The 14,050-nt window shown below is 59.0% G+C and overlaps 1 protein-coding gene across 2 annotated transcripts in view; it reads right to left on the reverse strand.

The window, feature by feature from the left end:
- Positions 1 to 14,050, reverse strand: part of TMEM104 (transmembrane protein 104) — a 47,287-nt gene that overhangs the window by 19,674 nt on the left and 13,563 nt on the right. Inside the window, exons 1-3 of one of the 2 annotated variants that reach the window (XM_058675620.1) lie at positions 11,843 to 12,068; positions 11,636 to 11,735; positions 11,202 to 11,310 (exon numbers count right to left, since the gene is read on the reverse strand). In XM_058675620.1, coding sequence (XP_058531603.1) covers positions 11,202 to 11,310; positions 11,636 to 11,735; positions 11,843 to 11,975 — 342 coding nt within the window. In that variant the 5' untranslated portion in view covers positions 11,976 to 12,068. Of the gene's footprint in view, positions 1 to 11,201; positions 11,311 to 11,635; positions 11,736 to 11,842; positions 12,069 to 14,050 lie in introns of those variants that run through there. The other variant, XM_058675619.1, reaches the window with a different exon arrangement.

A 14,050-nucleotide genomic window follows, 5' to 3' on the forward strand; every position in this document is an offset into this window, starting at 1 on the left:
AACCGTGTCTGCCCAGGCCAAGCTGTGCGGTCCCACTCGGAACAGGTGAGCAGGGAGACAACGCCTGCTGCCCTCACCAAGGCCAAGTCTGTCCTCCACCGAGGAGGCCATCCTTCATGAGAGGCCACACTGAGAACAAAGGGGAAGACCCCAGATGGTGCTCTAACTAGCGCCTAGGCTAAGGAGGCCAGGAAAGGGTCCAACAATGCACACAGCAGCTGGATAAGCAGCAGCAGGTCAGGAAGGAGGGCTCACCCCCTGCCTGGTTAATGAAGAGGGGGACCCCTAGGGCACCTGCTCAGCCCCTTCAGATGAACACAGGCGGCCCATGAAAGCGCAAGACCAGACAAGCTCAGCCAAGCTACTGCAGCAGATACAATCTGGCTCTGGCACTAGGGAGCCTGGGAAGATGATTCCTGGGGGGGCAGCCAAGGGAGGGACAGGATCCCTGGGACCTGAGTGGCACCCCCAGACTGACAACTCTAGTGGCCACAAGCCCAGAATGCAAATGTCTGTGGCTGGGGAAGGGGTCCCTCATGGGAAAGAAAAGCCCAGAGCTTCCCAGAGCTCACAAAGCAAGCATTCCTGGGCAGCTGGTGGGGTCAGGGAAGCTGCAATGCCTGCTGCCTGAGCTCCTGGGACCTATTCCTGGAAGAAAGGTCTGGAAATCCATCATCGCCCTATCTGGGCACAGGGACATTCACTGGGAGTCTGGGGTGGGAGATGTGGTTACCCAGGAGGGGCCACCATCACTCTACACTGACAGAACCCGGTGGGTGGCTCGACTCTGTGGCTGGGAAATTGTCCACGCACTATGTCCCCTGCTGCAATGAGCCAGCGTCTACCCCAGATGCACACAATGGCGCGAGGCAGCCTTCACAATCAGAAGAAGTCACACACCTGCCACAGGTGATGTTGCCAAATGTACAAGCCTCCCACGGGGAGCGCTGGGGAACTACACTGAGGGGTACTGTTGGCAGAGAGGAAGCCGTGTCCCCAGCAGGATGCTCCTCCCTACCCCAGCCCCCTCTAAGCCCTGCACTCCAGGGAGGTGTGAGAACAGGTGACAGATGGGTGCTGCCAGGACCACCTGAGCGACTGGACAGGCAGCTCCTTCCATGGGAGGTCTCTTGATCTGACATCCTGCGGACTGTCTATCGTTGCTGTGAGAGGGACCAAATGGATGGAGAGCCCAGGGCACCCCACAGCCCATTCCCTGCTTTATACACCCCTCCCTAGAAGGGTCGCCTCTTCTGCTACTTCTCCCATGTCCCTCCCCCCGAGGCTGGCTCCCAGGTGACAGGGAGTTGTATTGGTCTGAGGGTGTTAGCCTGGCAGGGCCACCGTTTCAGTCGCCATCTCATTGGAGGGCAGGCCTGTGTGGTCTCTTTCTCAGCTGAGAAGCCAGATGGCAGCCAGTGGTGGGCAGAGTTCCAAGTATTTGATGCCAGAGCTGCAATCCATGTGGTTTGGGGAAAAAGATAAATATTATGGAAAATCCACACCATCATCCACTTAATAATAAGCCCCCAGAGTCTATAAGGGGGGCTCCTCCCAAGCGTGACAGAGGGGGATGGGATCCGGCACCTGCATGTTCAGGTGGAAGGCGGAGACGCCTGGTCTTGGGCTGGGGGAGCTTGAAGAACATTCTACAGAGAGGGACAGGGGTGTGCACGCGACGTTGTGGGATGTGGGGGAGATAGGAGAGGCTGGGGGGACCCTGGCTGCATGGGGGAGGTGGGTGAAGCCAGGGGCTCTGCCTGTATGGGGGAGGCGGGTGAGGCCGGGGGGCTCTGCCTGCATGGGGGAGGCGGGCAAGGCCAGGGGGCTCTGCCTGCAGCAGTGGACCAGACTAAGAAGCGGGCAGCTCGTCTGCTGGTCCCAGTTCACTGTGGGGTTGCAGAGGTGGGGTGGCAGGAAGGATCAGCACCCTGGGGCGGACAGCTCCTGAATGTTCCTGTGCATCCATACCAGACTTGCCCTTGCTGAGGGCAGCCATGACCAGAGGACAAACTGTGCCTCTGGGAAGCGAGGGACCAGCTGTGCGCACCTTCAGGCCTGAGAGCCAGGAGTGGAGGGAGGGACTGGCCATGTATCCAGAGGTGGCAAGTGAGTGATTATGAACGTCCAATTAACGCCATGGCAGGGGTGGGCCGGGGCCGGAGGAGGGGCTCTGAGTTCAGTGGGGAACAGGGGAATGCTTGTCAGATGGTGGGATTCACCACGGATCCAGAGCCAGGGGTGCCCAGTGTCCGTTGGAGACGCGGGCCAGTGAGGGTGGGCAGTTAGTGGAAAAGGCGGCTCCAGAAGGAGATGGCCAGGCCAGGCCTCAGCAAAGAGTTTAGACCCTCCTAAAGAGGTTTAAGCAGGGAAATGGCAGGCACATTTACGTAAAATCAACCTGGAAAGACTGAAATTAGCAGACAATCCTTGCGACCTTGAGCTGATTGTCATGCTGCTAGACGCAAGGCCTGGGCTGATGCAGGGACACCGAAAGGGAAGTCCCAGCTCCCAGTCCTGGGGGCAGGGGACCCTGGACGGGGCCCTCTCTGTCCTAACCTAACGACGTTTAAAATGAGACGTTGGTCATTTGTGGCATGAGTACGGATGGGGGAAGAGCAGCAGCAGGGATGTTTGTTCCGAAGGACAGATGGGTGACGATGTTACTGCCCGCTCTCCCTCTCTGGAGTCCACAGCAGGACAGGTGTGGGGTGTGCATCTGTCTCGGGCAAGTTTGGAGAAACCCCCTTAGGCAGGGAGACGAAGAGGCCCGTGGAGGGAGGTAGGGCTCCTCTGAAGGGTGCTGAAGTTGGAAAGCTCCAGCAGACAGCAACAGCCTCTTCCCAGCTCAGGCACGGGGCTTGCCTCACTGGCTCTGGATGTTTTAGCTCCTGTAACTTCTCCTCAAAGTCATCCCTGTCTTATTTACTTCTGTTGGATGTTGGAGAAGACAGAGAGGCTGGGAACGTGACCTCATATGAAAGAAAGCTGCAGTGTCTGGCTGGGTCACAGGTCATCACCAGCGGTCATCTTGGTCCCAAGAAATGAAAAGAACAGAGAGGAACAGGTGAGCGATGCTGTAAGTGACAGAAGGACGTGGCCACTCTCGGCCATCAACCCGGTCCCTCATTAACCTCACGGAAAGCACCTGGTCCTCAGTGGTATCCATGTGGGTGCCCTGCAGGCTCACCTCTCCTGGCTCCAGCTGACATCTGCAGTCTGGCCCTCATTCCCTTCCCCGGAACAGCAGGAGGCAGAGGCTGCCCCCTCGGTCCCCTCAACTGCTTGGAATTTGCCGACACTCCCCGGGAGGTGCCAGGTGATCACTTGAGATGCTCCAGGCATACCTTCCCCTCATTCCATGCTCTCCGGAAGGGAAGGGCGATGGGGATGGTGGTGGAAAGGCTCTGCACTGGAGGGAGGGGAGGGGGGAGGGGAGTCAGGTGCCTGGAGTGTGGGAGCTTGCAGAGAGGAACACGCAGGCCGGGCTGGCTCCGCCCCCCCTGCTGATGTCTGACCTCCAAATAGCTGGGAACCGAGTAACCTTGGAGGCAGAGATGAGGAAGATGGTGCATCAGGCAGGCTGACTGATGAACTCTGTCCAGCCTTGCACAAGTGTCCTCCCTAGTGGGTGGTCAGCAGGGGGCGCTTTCCACAAGGAGTAGGGCAGGTACTTGGCCTCAGGGGCAAGGCAGCCAATGGCAAAGGGGTATGGAGAGTCCCTTTTCTCTTGGGGACGCCCAGACTGAAAACAGCCGCACCAGAGGAAAGCTGCCCCCTACCTGCATCTTGAGTATCAAGGCCAGGATGGCACCTGTGGCACCAGGCCGCAGACCTGTGGACGGTTTGGCAAGGCACAGGCAGTCCGTGACTCTGCTCAAGGTGGTGCCCTGGGAAGCTGGGGTTTTACCAGGTGCTGGCAGGACCCTCCCTGCTATGAGAGGTCCCTGGGCAGCAGGACTGCTCCAAGGTGAAAGCACACAGAATTGCCAGGAACACTGTGCGAAAATGCAGATTCCCGGGCTCTGCAGCTGTAGAACCACACAAGGAATGGCCCAGGAATCTGTATACGTATATTTTAACAAGGGCCTGAAGGTCATCTCAGGCCAATGTTCAGGAACCAGGCTCTGCGCTCCTGAGGGCAGCAACATACCTGGCAAATCTCCCTGGAGACAGATCACCAGCAAGGGATAGCCCTAGGGCTCCTGAGAAATGAGGGTCTGGAGGGACCTTCCAGGGAATGTCTCAATTTGTGGCTGAAGGAAGCTGCAGCCACACCAAGCTACACTTGTCCTGCATGGCGTGTGCCTATTCCGCTAGTCACACTCAGCCTCTGCCTGGTGACACCACGTGTTCTCGGCTCAGCCACGAGACACTCTGAGGTCACGTTAATCAGATGCCGGCATTCATGAGCACCTGCCTGCTTAACAGCTCTGTGAAAGTCCCCTCAATACCCATGTCCTTGCCCCTCCCTGCAGGCTGACAGCCTCTGGGGTCCCCAAATTTCTCCCCCACTCCTCCAGCAGGTGCACAGGGCAGGAGTGACCTGGGGGAGCATGGTTATTACTTTAGAGTGAGCACCATGTAACTGTGCAGGGCCACCGAGCTCTTGGACCAACCTGGGGGACAGAAGTAGCCGACACAAAGAAGGAAGATGGTTCAGCACAGGGGTTGCATTCCAGTGGGCACAAAACAAGAGCACACTTCCTAGTATTCTAAAGGCAGAGAAGCCTGTTTTTATGTGTTGGGGGGAGGGGGTGTCGTAAGGTTTGCTTTTTTCTTTTGCTTGCACAATGAAGTAACAAAAAGCGGGGAAGGGGTAGGCCATTTTCTTAAATATAATTGATTTTAATTCTCTGCCCAGAAATTGTGGTTTTGGCAATAGAGAGGGAAGCAGAGTGTGGGCTCCCAGGCTGCCTGAAGGAACAGACTGGAAAAGCCCAGGCCCACACCCTCAAAGCAGGGGATGGCATCAGCCTGGAGGGCAGGGGCAGGGGGCAGCAGCTTGGGAATGGAGTTGCACCAGGTCTTCTTGCCCAAAACTGTTGACACGCAAACAAGGGGGCGGGGCTCAAGCTCCAAGGCCAGGGTGTGCCTGAGATCTGTGTGAAATGTGTTTCAAAACGGTCCCAAAAAAGCATCGGGCAGAAGGTCCCTGGCAGGGAGTAGTGCTCCCCACGGAGACCTACTTGGAAGCCTCCCAAGCAAACAGGCCTGTGCACGGGTGTGGACTGCAGGTGCATGAGCGTGGGCGGCAGGTGCACAGCACAACCCCAAGTGCCCTGGCTGGGGGGGGGGGGGCGGGGGCGTTCCTGGTCACTGTTCTCAGGGGGCTGCTAGCAAGGTCTCCCCAAAGCGCCTGTCTCTCCGGTTATGCACAATGGGCTCTGCACCTGGATACTTGGAGATGTCCCTTTACACCACAACGTTCCATTTATAAACGCTTGATTTTTATAGCACAACATTCTCAATGCACTGGGGAGGCTCAGTATTTCCAGAAAACCTGGGCAGGGGGCAACTCCTTCTGCAAAGACAGGAGCCATTTCATAACAATGAACCCCCCCATTCCCCTTCCACACCAGAAGTGTGTTTTGCACATTTGAATGTTCGTCCCAAGGGGATAACACATCAGTGTGGAGGGCAGCTGCTCAAGGCCACTTTTCCCATCTCGAGTCACTTCCCTGGGGTGAGCCGGGCCAGGGGCTGACCAGCCAGGCCCTGCCACGCTCAGTGAGATGGGCCTGCCAGGGGCAGGTGGGATTTGCGCTGCCGGTCACTCTCAGGTGATGGATGGAGATGAGGAAGGAGGCCCAGGGACGCAGCATCGTCCTCCAGGCAGCGGCCGTGGCAGAGGCTGGACGTGGGGCCATGATGGATGGTGGGCTTAATGCCAGCCGACAGAACTTGTGTCCCTGAGAGCTCCATTAAAAAGAAAACTACAGGCCCTCTCCCTGGGCAGAAGAGGGCTGGCCTAACAGCAGCAGTGCGCAGCCAGGGCATGGGATTGGGATCACAGTGGGGCTCGAGGGACCACACTCAGGTGTGCTGTTGGGGCTGAGCAGGAGCAGGTGGGGGGGAGGGGAGACACTGCAGGGTGAGTGTGGTGGGGTGGTGGGGGCCTTGGACTGAGGCTGGCCAGACAGGCAAGTGCCACAGTGAGTGACAGGCAACCTGAATTCCTTCACAGAGGAGAGGGGGTGGGGTGGAAAGCACGCGGAGAACAAGACGACAGGCAGCTTTCCCCAGAGGGGCGGCGCATGGATGGCGGAGGGAAGGAAGAAAGAAAAACGTGGACCTGTGCCTGTTATTGATTTCCTTGAAAAGGAGAGACACGCAGAGCCTTTCAAGTCAGTCACTTCGATCTGAGCATGGCCCTGCTGGAAGTGAGGGCTCCCTCCAATCAATGGGGCCCCCAGCTCCTGCTCTGGGTAATGGCTCGACCTCGAGGAGTTGGGCAAGAAATCCCTTCTCCCTGAGACCCCATCTCTGGCATGCTGGGGGGCTTGGCACCATGGGGATGATACACACTCCAAGACACGCCACCCTGCCACAGACTCAAGCTGCACTCCATGTCCACTGAGCCACACCCTCAGTGGTGCAGGAGTTGGGTCCAGGCAGGGGCCAGCCTGCTCCCTGCACCTATGATGGAGTCTTTCCGTGGGCCAGCGGGGAGGAGAGGGAAAAAGGCAAAACAAGCCTCACTTTCTGGAACCTCCAGAAAGGAAGGAGCTGATGTGGGGGACGGGTGAGGGCGGGCTGGGGGATTGAGCAGCACATTGAGGAGGAGGAAGAGGAAAAGGAGGCAGCCAGCCCTCTGACCCTCCTGGGGAATCCCCACAGACCCCCGTGTCGCGAAGGCCTCTGGACATCCCGACCCAGTGAGCCGTCGCCTCCCCAGCCCAGGCACCCAGGCGTCTCCTGATCTGCTCTGGTCTGGTGCTGGCCCAAGCCCTGACGGAGCAGGCAAGTGCTCACGAGGCTGCCTGCTTCCCAGATGCGGGAGTCCCGTGACACCCTGGCTGGTCTCAGACTTGCTGTTTCCTGTCCATTCCCACCTCCCTATCCCCCTGCCCCAGTCACTGGTCCTGAGGGCCTCTAGGCCACTTCCTGCCCCAGAATTGGTAAGAATAAATATTCAGGAGGTGGGAATGAACAGGAAACAGCAAGTCAGAGCCAGCCAGTGGCGACCCACTTATGAGCAGATGCCACAGCCCTGGGGCACAGTGGCACATGCAGAACACAGAGGCCAGGGAGCAAGGGCAATGTCCTTGGGAACAGGTGCCCCTTCCAGCCCCACCTGGGAAGCCAGGCAGAGTCCCTGGGAGACTGGATGTGCAGGCCCATCAAGCCAGGGGCCCAGGGCCCTCAGCATGAGTCAGGCTCTGAGGGCTGAGTCTGTGTGTGGTCCCACGTACCACCAGCAGGTGCAGCACAGACCTGCGTCTTGGGCAAGCAGAGCAACTGGGCCGAGAGGAGGAAGAGCAGCTGCTGTCTGCTCTGGCTCTGTGACCCCCAGGGAAGCTTGTGTTCATGTCTGTACCATCACGAAATGGATGACACCATGGGCTGAACCCTGTGGCTGGGAGACCTAAACGGGAACCGTGAGAGTCACGGGTGACGGGCCATGGGCACAGGCACAGGCAGGCAGGCAGACTGGGGTAGAGAAGCTGTCAGAGCCTGGCACGGCACTGCTGGGCCAACGCTCACTCCCTGCTCACATTCCTCACAAGAAGGGGACTGTCTCCTTGAGTGGTATGGCTGGAGGAGGAGAGTGCTGGCTTTGGGAAGCGGAAGACACGCTATTTCACTGATGCGAGCTGACAGGGGTTGGTGCCGATGTGCGGAACGGAGCCAAGACACAATCAGAAGGCAGGGCCTCGGCGGAGGCTCCCTCCTACACTACCTGGAGCCTGAATCTCAGACCATGCTCCTCCAGAAAGCCTGGCGGACAGAGCCCCCACTTCTTCATGGAATTGTCTGGGAACAGTGCCCTCAGGCCAGGGGATGGTACTCCATGCCAGGCACCTGTGACTCTCCTGAGTTACCTGTGCCCTGAGAGTGGAGCTAACATCTCCTAAATATAAGCCACAGCAATATTTTCCTGTCCCAAGGCAGCCCACGAGGGTCCCCTGCTCCACCAAGCCCCTTTACAACCTCATCTCCAGCCAGAAGCTCCACTCTGTCATGTGTGCCCCAGGTCATATGTGGCCGGCACCTGCTGGGTGACCCACCGTCACCTGTCCGCTTGGGCAGTGGCCACTTACGAATGGCCAGGAACTTTCAGCACTTGGGGGAATCCCCACTGTCCCCCAAGGCTTCTCTCACACCCTCTCTAGAAGGAGGGGCACCCAGAAAATGAGGGGAGAGATGGGTTGGGAGGCTGTAGCGCCCACAGGCCTGTGGGCAGGGAAATGGGTTACCCCGGCACTCATCCAAGTCGCAGAGAGAATGGATTCAGATATGGTCTCTAGTCCCTCTGAGACACCAGAGAAGTGGGGTGGGGGTAGAAGGAATCCCAAATATCCACCAGCTAGGGGGCCATGCCACCGCCACACCCCAGTGAGCCGTGGCCCCTGACGCCTTCCCACTGGGGTCTTCAAAGGTTGAGCGGCGGGGCCTTAGAAGGCGACGGGGCCAGGTCACTGTTGGCTCCCATTGGGTGGCTCCCTGGAGCCCACGTGGGGCAGCAGGTGAGTCACAGCCCACCTCCCGCCATGACACCCTGCTCTGTGGTTTGCCCGGGAAGGAGGGGGAGACTCTGACTCATGCGGGGCGGCACCAGGCATCGCCAGACACGGACAGGGTCTTGTAGGGTATGTGGCAGCAGGAGGAATTTTCCATTTCTTAAGGTCAAAGGCTTGGGAAGGCGGCTGATAGCTGGTGTGTGTGTGCGTGCGCATGCACCCTAGAGAAGTCAGCATTCCAAATACCCTCCTCCTGGATGTGCTTCCCAGGGATCGCTTCCAGAGGACCCACAGCCTTGCCCCCAAAACAGCCAGCAGAAGCAGTTATCACTGGGCTCTTCAGAACAGCAGCTATGGGCATCGTTTCTCTGAGACGAAGAGCTGATGTGTGCACACAGAAGGGGGCTCTCTGACCACTGCCCTCCCCCACCCCAACCTGCCTGCTGCTTTGCTGAACATTTATGGGAACCACCGGGCAGCACAACCAGAAGCAGGTGGTGGTGACAGGAGCTATGGTGGGAGTCTCCAGAAGGCAGGGACAACATTTCGAAAGTCTGAGGGCCACGGCGGGACAATGACCCTGCTCCCTGGGGTCAGTAGCGGCTACCAGGTGGCCTGTGGTGCTCTGACCTACAGGACACAGAGCAATGAACCCTGAAAGTACAACCTGAGGGGGAAAGACGCTGCTGCAACTCCTAAGACAGCTCATGGCGGCTGGAGGAAAGCTGTTCCTTCCTGCCCCTCCTGGCCCCGCCCCGCAGCTGCTCTGCCCATGCTACTCACCCAGGGTGCAGAGGGCTGCCCAGTGTCGGCAGTACCAGGGACTGCGGTTCGGCAGGGACTTAGGCCCCGACAGGCACATGCTGAGCTGTCAGGGACTTCTGAGATAACATTCAGGCCCATCCGACTCAGCCACCAGCTCCCTCTGCCTCCAAACCAGGTAGGAGGGCACAAATAAACCCAAAACCTCCTGCACAGGCTGAAACCCCCAACCTCCCCAGACTGGACAGTGACCCAGAGGAACTGGCTGTGGCTGGGCAGCCAAGCCCACTCCCGCTCTGCTGTCTCACTCTGTGGCCTTGCTCCGTGTCTCGCCAGCCCACGCCCAGGGTGCTGGCGACAGCTCCGAGGGGAGGTGGGAGACAGAGGCAGTTGCTGCCAAAGGGCTGGAGAGTTATCGAGACGCAGGGGGTAAGGCGTCCGTCATGGGGCAAGGGGCTTCACAGGCATGCGTGAAGGGACAAGTTCATAGGTGAGAGTAATGCCTGCGGGTAACAGACCAGGCAATCGGCAGCAGCCCAGCACCCAGTGCTTGGATCCATCTGGGGCTGCATGTGAGGCAGGGTTAGCACAGGCACCAGAGGCCTCCCCGGTGGACACCCCGGAGACTGCCGGCCTCATCGCCTCATCACCTCCTCCTCATCCACGCTGCTTGCTAAGCCAGATGGGCCCTCGCTTACTTGTACTTTTCCCCATTTCACCCTACACAGGCAGCCAAGATGCTACAGGGCCAAGACCTGAGCGGTGCCGCTGGAGCCTGGGCATTCCTGTGCCCACCCTGCAATCCCACGACAGGGCAGCTCTCCCACTGAACCTCCACCCTCATCAGTCACAGCGGAACCCATGAGAGCAGAAACACTTGCCAAACAGAAAGAGGAAGAGAAAGTGCGTCCAGGCCCTGGGCCACTGGCTCTCCCAACAGTCCACAGGGTGGGGAGAAAGAGCACGCTCGGGAGGCCCTGGCGTTACCAGACCCACACCCAAAGCACGGCGTCGGCAGGGTCTGCAGCGACCTCTGCCAGGTCAGGGGTAATCACATCCAGAGACCAGCCCCGAGAGCTCCGCTCCGGCCCGCCCCCAATCGGCTAAGCGGCCACGCGGCCCGCTGCGTGTCACCTAGCACACCTGAATCTGTGTCAGGGCTGAGCAGGGAATATTAATAGACACTGTGAAAGTTCAAGGGAAACATCTCGGCGTCCTGCCTGCTGAGCAGGCAGAGATAAATAACAGCTCCAGTTTTGTCTCTGGTTGGCGGGACCACCCACCCTCCACTCCCCACCTCCCTGCCACAGCACACAGCAGTCAAGAACCAGCCTGGGGAGTCATGTCCTTCCCCACCCACAGGGCCAGCTGAAGAGTCTGCTCACGGTCAGGGTCAATGGTCAGGGGGGCTTAGGCCAGTACCAACCCACATGCTCTTTGGCTGGCCAGGTGCAAGGTCACACCTTGGCAAGCCTGTGTAAAATAAGCTTTTGCCAAGTGCCCCTGAAACCTTGAGCTAAGTTACAACAGCTCACAGCCCCAGAGCTGGCAGGGACCTATGTGCCAACTTGTAACCACAGATGACTCCCAGGCCAGGCTGCCTCCCTCTGGGGCTAGGCATGCAGCAGTGCAATCCACCAGGGTGCGAGGCCTTGCAGCCCCTCTCCTCTGGGGCAAGGTCTCCCCAGGAGGTCAGAGGCAGCTTGAACATCCACAGGCACTCAGAGCGGCCAGAGCGGGGCTGAGAGCACTCACCAAGTAGATGCGGTAGGCGTCCACCCGACGCAGAGGCCCCCAGCACTGGTCAGTGTCATTGTGTCTGGTGTCTGCATCCACGCCGCAGGAGTCGTTGCCAATAGCGCTGCTGTGGGGGACACAAGGCGGGAGCATGGAGTTCAGGGCTGCCCTCCAGGCAGCTGCCATTCCCGCTGCCCAGGCGACCTCCCAGAAACCCCCTCGCAGGATGGACCCTACCTGCTCCTGTCCCGCTGTCTCCTGATGACTCAAGAGCCCCTGGCAGGCATCCTAACCATCGTCCCCTTGGGGCAGGAAAAGGGACTGTGGTGCGCGTGCAGTGGGTCTACTAAGGACGCGGGCGCGGCCAGCTGTGTGCTTGCTTGGGGCCATGCTTCCACCCTGGCCACCTGCCTCGACGTGGCCACAAGCAGGAAGGAGGGGGAGGCACTCACCAGGTCACCTGCATGAGGGAGAAGGGCACAGCGGCGGCATAGATGGCCAGGTCCCCGTACAGGTAAATGATGATGCAGAAGTAAAACAAGTTGACCCCCACTGAAAGGAACAGAGCATGAGTCAGGGAGCCAGAGCCAGACATAGACAACCCTTTTCTGGGGACTCAAACACCAAGCCCCTCAGAGCTTGCAGTTCCCCCAGCCGACCCTCCGGTCCTGTCTGTTGTTTCCGCTGCTTATGCTGTGACGCTGGCAGGAGACACATCAGCTTGTGACTGTCACCTGAGAGAGGCTCACTGAGCTGGGAGCACTGGACAGCTGCAAGGGGAGAGTGAAGCATGGCCGATCTGGGAAGAGCCAGGAGAGCCTTCTTGTTGAGGTCAGGCAGCAAGGGGGTGAGGGGACAGATGGCAAAGGAGGGGCCCAAACCAGCAGCCCAGAAGCCAGAAGCCCACGGTGCATCGGGGCTAGGACACAGCCTTTAATGGGAAATTGGGTCCAGCTCAGTGGAGAGCAAAGAGAGTAAGGAATTCTTGATTTCCAGACCCAAAGCCTTCTTCCCAGCCTGGGTCACCTCCCAGCTGGGCGGGAGCAGTGTTCACTGTGGGCCGCTCCCTCCTTAGGGGGAGCAGAGGCTCCCAGGTCCCAGGGACGCAGGGCCCTTGGCCTTGCACCATCAGACCTGCTCTGTGACTCTAGCAAACCCCACCAGTCATCCTAAGAATTCTACCTGTACTCTTCCCGTGGGGTTCCAGCTGTAAAGACCTGGTGCAGAAGCCCTGGGGAAAAACAGTGGCCAGGGCCTCCGGGACCCAAGCGCATGGCCTGAGCAGCCAGTCTGACTTGCCCTTCAGACTAAATGCTTTGGTATGGGGTGCCACTGGCTCAAGCTGCTGGCTTGAGAAAGAAAAATGAAGTGACAGCTCCCTGCTTGGGCTGGCGGCTCCCCAAGGGGAGGTCCAGCACGCAGCACTGTCCCGGGCTCCGTAAGATCAGCAATGCATCTAGGAGTCAGGAAGACCAGAAAGCCTAGCTCTTGAGAGCACCCCGGCAGGCCTTGGTGTCCTTGATGTGTAAGCTCGGGGGCCCATGCACTTGACCCAAGCCTTTGGGTCAGTCCATGCTCGGGCTTCTCTGCCTGCTCTCTGCAGGAGGGGAGGCACTGCCCTGCCCACTCCCGACCCCTCTCTACTCCCCACTACCAGCTCCTGTAGGGGTAACTGCCAAGCGCCCTTACTGAGCAGTAGGTATCATTACTGGACACACAGCAGGATGACCCAGGCCCCTCCTGAGCCAAGGTCAGGGACTAGAGCCAGCATTTCTGATGATGAGAAACAAGCACACACACACACAAACACTCACCATCCACTGGAGCCCCATATGGAGGGGGTGCCCTGCCACAGGCGAAGGTGACACACGGACCCTCTGTGAGCTAAACAGCACAGGTTGGAAGGGACATGGACCCTCTGTGAGCTAAAGGAGTGCAGGGCAATGGTTTTTGAGAAAAGCTGCCTCTGCCCGCTGCCACCGGCTGGCATGTGGCCACACTGGAGGATGGTTCTGACTGTCTTAATTCAGGGGGGCTACTGCCATAGGCCAGGGATGCCAGCCTAAGGAAGAATGGCCTGTGCCAGGTTTCCCCAGAGCTGGGCTTGGGGGTACCTGTGGAGAAGGAGGTGACTGCTGGGTCCCACAAGTGTGGGGTGGAGGGGGCTATTCCCATGCCAGGGCATGAGGATGGCAGCCGACCTACCAGTTCCTAAAGGAATCAGGGCTCACTGAAGACTGGGAACATAGGACAGGCAGGTGCTGTGCCTCCCAGGGGCCTCATCCTGGAAAGCTCGTGTGGGGGAAATTTGGGGACCCTCCTGGCCTGGCAAGACGGGGAGTAACAGAACTGGATGGGAAGGAAAGCACAGAAGTGGGCTAGGGCCAGCCAATGTGGTCCTGGTCTTGTCCAACTCTGGAAACATCTGTGAGGCGGGTCTGGGAGGGAGGATGGAGCCGGGCCCTCGGAGTGACCCTTCCCTGATGGTCACCTCCATCTGACCAGCAGCCCGATAGTGCCGCCAGTGATGAGCTGAGCAGCAGTCAAAAAGACCCTCATTTCAACAGGACCCCGGCTTTGAATGTAGCCACACCAGAGACTGGAAGGAACAGACAGGCCCATGCCCAGCACAGAAGGGCCTCTGACAAAGGGGCAGCCAGCCCCCAAGGAAGGCTGTGAGGGGACGGATGCTCAGAGATTCTGATTCCCAGTGAGGTAGAGCTGGACGGGTCTGGGCACCCATAGCTATTTTACTGGGATTGGTGTTGTGGCACTCCATGTTAAGCCTCCACTTGCCATGCCGGCTTACCATGCAGGCACAGGTTGGAGTCCTGGCTGCTCCACTTTTAATCCAGCTCTCTGCTGTT

The sequence above is a fragment of the Ochotona princeps genome, chromosome 17 (assembly GCF_030435755.1).
Source record: "Ochotona princeps isolate mOchPri1 chromosome 17, mOchPri1.hap1, whole genome shotgun sequence".
In the NCBI taxonomy this organism is placed as follows: domain Eukaryota; kingdom Metazoa; phylum Chordata; class Mammalia; order Lagomorpha; family Ochotonidae; genus Ochotona; species Ochotona princeps.